Source organism: Amblyomma americanum, chromosome 5 (assembly GCF_052857255.1).
Source record: "Amblyomma americanum isolate KBUSLIRL-KWMA chromosome 5, ASM5285725v1, whole genome shotgun sequence".
In the NCBI taxonomy this organism is placed as follows: Eukaryota; Metazoa; Arthropoda; class Arachnida; order Ixodida; family Ixodidae; genus Amblyomma; species Amblyomma americanum.
In genome coordinates, this window is record NC_135501.1 from 31,695,874 (window position 1) to 31,702,136 (window position 6,263).

Genomic DNA, 6,263 nt, shown 5'->3' on the forward strand with positions numbered 1-6,263 from the left:
CCTTCGGTCGGTGTCCTCTGTGCAGATTTGGCAAGCGAGCATCCGTCCTGAAAGCCCGCACAATCCTGCTCACCGACGAGCGGGGGCGTCCAGTCAAATCGGCGATTTTTTGTTGCGGTAAACCTGCTGCAGACAGAGTCACAATCTGCATCCGTTCCGAGATGGGTATGCCTGGCATTGCTGCTCGTGTCTGAAACGGAGGGGCGTCTTGTGTTCGCTATATATAGCTACATGTGGCTCGGTTGCTGCTGACGTCAGTACGACCAACAATGCCGGGAGTTATCATTTCAAGGCTGAAATAAAGAAGGCAGTTTCTCGTCGGCTACTCCACAGGTGTTCGCATGAAATAAGCTAGTCGTTTGTGCAGATGTTTATCATGTCTACAAAGGCACGTAAGGCGCTATCTCGTAGCTGAATCCTGTCTCTTAATTGCACAGCATGCGTGCCGCATCGCCAAAAGGCGTGTAACGAGAGCGTCGTCTGCTCGCGCAGATGCGCCAGCAGACGACGCCGCAAAACGGGCAGTGCGCACCGCCGAACCATTTCGGTCGGCAGACGAAGGCGCGCAAGCCTTGCAGCGCCACGCAGGCAGTGTGGTAAACTACAGGCCGGCTCCTTGGCGACCGGAAGGAGCAATTCTGCTTTGTAGATGTTCTCCTCCTCGCGCTATACCACAATGCAGCACCTTGGTTCCATGAGCATCCACGGTCGGCGCTGCATGCAGCGACGGCCACGCGCTCCGAGTGTCCTATTTCAATCCGTGAGTACTGTATGTCGATGCCAAAAACAAAACCTTGGATATCATCCTGCCTTACGTCGCCTTCGCCTACAACACCGCAGTGTAGGAGACCACCAAGATAACCCCATTTAAGCTCGTCCATGGCAGGGAGGCCACGACCACGCTAGACGCCATGCTGCCCAACCTTACAGAAGAAGAGAACGTCGACGTTGCCACCTACCTTCAACGCGCAGACGCAGCTCGAAGGCTTGTCCGATTACGGATCAAAGATCAGCAGCGGTGCGACGCCAGACGCTACAACCTACGAAGACGCAACGCGTAATACAAGCCAGGAGAAAAAGTCTGGGTGTGGACGCCCATTCGCCGCCGTGGATTGAGTGAAAAGCTTTTGGGCCGCTATATCGGCCCGTACAAGGTTCTTCGTCGGCTAGGTGAACTGGATTATGAAATCATCCCTGACGCAATGACTGCATCGCAGCGACGCCGCGTACGACCAGAAATATGTCCATGTAGTCCGCCTGAAGCCGTAATATGCGCGCTAAACGCCACTGCATTTCCATGCTGTATTTTCGCAAAATCCTTTTTTCTCTTACTAGTCGCATTATTTGTTTTAATGCATCGGGTCGATGCTTCTTTGAGAGGGGAGTAATGCCGCGAATATTTGCAGTGTTTGTTCGTTTTTCAAATATGCCACCACACCACTTTATCGCTTTGTTTGCGACGCAAGACACGACTACATGTATCTCGATTGATCGCAGCCAGGCAGAGCGGATTCTACGTTGTTCCGGAATGTTCTAGTAACTTGCATGCTTTACCTCGAAAGTTCGCTATCAGCTTTAAATTGATCAAGGCTGACAGTGGCGGGCATTCTGTTCGACGACCGCCGAGCACGCTTGTCGCTTCGCCGCCGCCGAGTGATTCAGTCCATTTTGGGTGCAAGGCGGCCCAATAAACAGTTTTCTTTTAGAAGACCCTTTCGTCCGTCTTCATCGCTGCTTCGACTGCCGCCACCACTACGTGACAATATTTTGCCATTTTTTCCTCGCTGATAATATGCACAATTGATTCATAGTAACATTCTTTTAACAACTGTGTATATGATGAACTAAACTGCTTATATTAGCGAATGGTAATGAATGAACTTTATAATTTTAGTGCGCGTTAATTTGGCTTTGAATGTAGGCAATATGATTCAGTCGCCGTGGTGGCTGGGGGGTTTTGGCGCTCGCCTGCCTGCCCGAAATACGCGGGTTCAATCCCAGCCGCGGCGGTCGAATTTCGTTGGAGAAATTCTAGAGGCCCGTGTACTGTGCGATGTCAGTGCACGTTAAAGAACCCCAGGTGGTCGAAATTTCCGGAGCCCTCCACTACGGCGTCACTCATAGCATGAGTCGCTTTGGGACGTTAAACTCCCATAAACAGCAATATGATTCAAGTTTTCTAAGTGACCTGTATTTTCATTTTATTGCCTATACTGAGATGTGTAAACTAAAGTCATTTTCAAGATGAAAATTATTATGTCGCCTACGACTTCACGGACGTCTTCATCAGTTTCCTCTATACTCGTGAAGTTCGACTTTAGTTATTTTATTTCTGCGTTTCTTTTGCTTTCACTTTCACAGCGTGCTCCGCACCCTACGCTGTCGATGGCGTGGGCTGTGTGGCGAGTGGAGGGGCGCAGAAATCCAGGCAGTCGCGTCGAGTCTCGAAGTTGTTTCCGTTGCTGTGGCAGCCACCGTAGACGAACGGCTTGCAGGAGTTGGTCGTGGCGTCGTAGTAGAAGCGCGGTAAGAAGGCCAAGCAGTAACCAGTGTATGGGGGCCTACGGCACACGTCTTCTACGGAGGCTGCAAATAAAATAAGAGCCAGGAGTGAGAGATGCCACTGAGAAACGAGCAAAAATTTATGCGCTATTACAGCGAGGATGTTGTAGCGTAGGGCCTCTCCCTTGCCTCAAAGCAATGCAACAAAGTTGCTGCATGGCGGCGTGAACTCGATTGCCTCCTCGACAACCTGTGATGCTTTCCTTCACTTTCTCCTTTTTTTGCGGATGCGTGCCTACTGTTTGCTGGTCACCTTTCTTTTTGTAGAGCTCCAAACCGACTGCTGGTTGTCCTATTTTAAGTTCTGTCATTTCAAAGATTAAGAGGTTTAGTAGTGGTTACCAAATCTTTCTCTTTCTATATAGTGCATGTAAACGTACGCTCGAAAACGCCGTACTGAGCGCGAAATTATTACACCACATGATGTATCTATGTTAATATGACGGTTTTCACATTATCCACGCTTTACTGTTCTGGAGCTGCATTGCGGCTGCGAGAGACGCACATGCTTGCGACACATTCGGCAGATTGACCGGTTTGCCAACTCGTATGCCTCATAAATTGATTTAATTTTCAAAGCATTAACCTAAAGCGAAATAAAAATATCTGAAACTAAAAAAGGAAATATCAGTGAAAAGATCGAAGACTATTCGGCACACTTGTGTGCTACCCTTTTGGGACACTACCAGGTTTGTTTGTTTTTGTGAGGGAAGGTGTTGCGTGTGTTTCTAAGAAAATAGGCAGTGAAGTCGCCAACTCCCTTTCTCATGTATACCCCACCAAACTTAGCGCAATTTAAGTTTCCTTTCGTGCATTCGTCCCAGCTCTCCGGCGAACAAAATCTTAAAAGAGAAAAACGCCACTACTCGGCCCGGGGATCATACAACTGTCACAGTATTTTTCAACACAGGGCGCCACCATACTGAAGCTGATTTTGCGAGACCTCATGAAGATGAATTCGTCAACAAATTTTGCGGGCTTATCGCTGGGAAAAAGGGCGAAGATAGCGCGAGCTTTTGCTTGGCCTCCGCACCTGAAGATTCTCCACACGACAGCTGCAAGCAGTCAGACTGCACGGCACCGGAAGCGAGCAGCCCTTCGCATTATCGTGTGCTGTGGATTCTCGCCGCGTTGCTTTCTTATTTCAACGGTACCTCCCGGCGAAAGGGGGTCGGATGTGAAGACAGTGAGTGAAATGGTAAAAAATTCACCTTAATAGAAGCAGTTGCCGAAAAATTCTACAGACGTCGTTACAGGATAACAGGAAAAGTCTGAGGATTCCACCAAATGCGTAGGTTCTCTTTATATATTTGAATCCACAAGAGTATGTTTCAAACGCTTTTTGTACCGCTTTTCTGTGAGCTACTGACTGGGAGCGAGAACGACGGTTCGTGCTGTACCATTGCGCTTATCACTATCCCAAGGTAACGTGTGTACTTGCGAAAGATTTGCAAGGCTCTGGTTACCTCGCACAGCGTTCATTGCATAGAACCTTCATATTGACTTCATACACAGAGGTGAGCCGGCAAATTTGCACCGTTCTCAGATGTGGACATCTTTTACCATATATATAGAAGACTCTCGGTCAATCCTCCAGGCCTTTCGATTGCTGGAATTCCGGAAGAAAACAGTTTCATAGAAAACAGTTGAAGACAATAGCCAGGAGGTGTTGACTACTCGCGCACATTGAAACGCGAACTCATTAAATAAAGTGTACATAAAACTAATCTGTTATCATTGGACACTGCGACATGCAAACCAGTCGGGCAGCGTACACCAGGCGAGGCTGTTCACCTAAAAGCCCCAGTCAAGCATGTGGCCATATAAATGAAGGCAGAAGAAGGACATTATGGGCACGATGGCTCGTCTGAATCGCTAGTCTCATATTATGCTTATGATACAGTAGCGTGCGCTTATTACGTTGTTTTTGTTACTTGAAGACTACTCAAACTAGAAATCGAACCAAAGGAAGTCTGCTGGCCATAGAAAACAAGATGAGCGAGAGAGCAATGCTCAGCAAAGTACGCAGATAGGCGAAATTTGTGCTTGCTTCTCGTTCCTAATTGTGATATTTTCAGTTTAAACTGCGGAGCTTCTGTGAACGTTCTGTGCTTTTCTCACATTTCGCGCATTAGCGTTGTGCAAGGAAGTATGCGAGTATAATCTATGCACTTACGCTTTTCATCAGCGCAAGTCTTTTCGCATTCTTCCTTTGTCTCGTATCTGTTCTCGTTGCCACCGCAGCCGCCGTAGAAGAATTCCTCACACTGGTGAGTCCTCACGTTGAACCACCACCTCGGCAGTAAAGCTTTGCATAAACCAACTTCTGGGTCCTTCGTGCATTTCTCCTCGTAGAAGGTGGCCGCTGCAACAAAAGAGTGTTTTTTTTCTGAGGCTTTTGCCAGCTGTTCATATTTGCTGTTTTTAAATAGTACTAACATCCTGATTCTCTCGTCTGGCGCCAGTAGCGGTCAACATATAAGAGCAAACCTTGTGAAATAGGACGTTAATGGACAGATACGCGAGAATAGAAGCTGCTTTGGAAATCCGGTGCTTCGACTCAGAATCTTTTCTTAAATGTTCAATATAGCGCAATTATTTAACCTACTCAAACTTGCGCCCCTACCTGCCAGAAACTTAATACCTATGGTGAACCCTTGCGCTTTTCATGCCTTCTCATGACCTTTCAACACTGTCATTGCAAGTTTCCCGTACAAGTTCTCTAAGTTCGTGCAGTTCATATTATGAGGCACGTTGTTACCAACAAAAGTTTTTGTGCACTCATTAAACGAGTAAGGGACACACAATTCCGGTTGTGTGCTGTCTTCTTCAGAATGGTGCGGTGATATATAGATCACTCCGCGTAATGAGATTGAGCCTGGTAAATAAGTTATACCTGCATCGCATGGGCTTTTTTACGGAACACAGACCCACCTGTCTCCCACCAACGCTTTCAACGCTCTCAAGTTTGCATACCTTAATAGCATTTTCGCTATGAGTCAAAACGACGCTATTATGTTATGAAGGTATGCAGAGTACACATTTCATTTCAACCAGTATTTTTACTCAGGCATGAGGCATTTACTACATTTCAACAACACAGAGACACTGGAATTCTTCGGGGACTTTAGTTGCACATTAAGCATAGGCCGAATTCAGCTCTTTTAAGCTCTTAGTTTTCACCCTAGCATCTACTAGCCATGCCACGCTAATACCATCTTCGCTCTGGCGTACTATCCCCTCAGTTACCGCAGTGCCACTAGCATTTCAGTACTGCTACTAATTATCTTCGGCATTAAACTCACCAAATGTAGTGCAGATGAGAGGGAATATGACACAGAGCTTCATGTTGAGGCTGATGATGCCGCGAGATGGCTGAAGCTTTCCTAGCACACCTCGATTTTTATACGCCAGCAAAACAATTGGCAGCAGAGTGTTCTGGTCCAACGCTATCTCTTGCAGGGATGTGTGCAAGATAAAGCATGTGTTCCAATCACCGTCGATCCGTAATTGGCTACAACGAGGTCGAGATATGGAAACCTAAGTCCTTATCTGATATATGAAGTGTTTCTAGGTTGAATGAAATGGTGTCAGCAGCCTGTTACGAGAAAATAAAAATTTCAACACAGTGGTTTCTTCTGCAGTTCGCTTTGCTGATACAGAAAGTAAATGCTTTCTTTTGACTGTCAAAATAGAACAGC

General features: G+C 46.9%; 1 protein-coding gene across 1 annotated transcript; it reads right to left on the bottom strand.

The window, feature by feature from the left end:
* Positions 1-2,175: 2,175 nt before the first annotated feature.
* Positions 2,176-6,023, bottom strand: LOC144132366 (thrombin inhibitor hemalin-like). Its single transcript, XM_077664718.1, has 3 exons — positions 5,868-6,023; positions 4,739-4,927; positions 2,176-2,586 (listed from the first exon to the last, which is right to left on the bottom strand). The coding sequence occupies exons 1-3, from the start codon at positions 5,908-5,910 to the stop codon at positions 2,375-2,377; spliced, it is 444 nt and encodes a 147-aa protein (XP_077520844.1). The 5' UTR covers positions 5,911-6,023; the 3' UTR covers positions 2,176-2,374.
* Positions 6,024-6,263: the final 240 nt, after the last annotated feature.

Excerpts from the sequence above, each read along its gene's own strand:
- LOC144132366 (XM_077664718.1), bottom strand. The coding sequence starts at position 5,910 with ATGAAGCTCTGTGTCATATTCCCTCTCATCTGCACTACATTTG. Across the intron at positions 4,928-5,867 it reads TCTCATCTGCACTACATTTG|CGGCCACCTTCTACGAGGAG; the intron begins GTGAGTTTAATG and ends CTTTTGTTGCAG. Across the intron at positions 2,587-4,738 it reads GACTTGCGCTGATGAAAAGC|CCTCCGTAGAAGACGTGTGC; the intron begins GTAAGTGCATAG and ends TTTTATTTGCAG.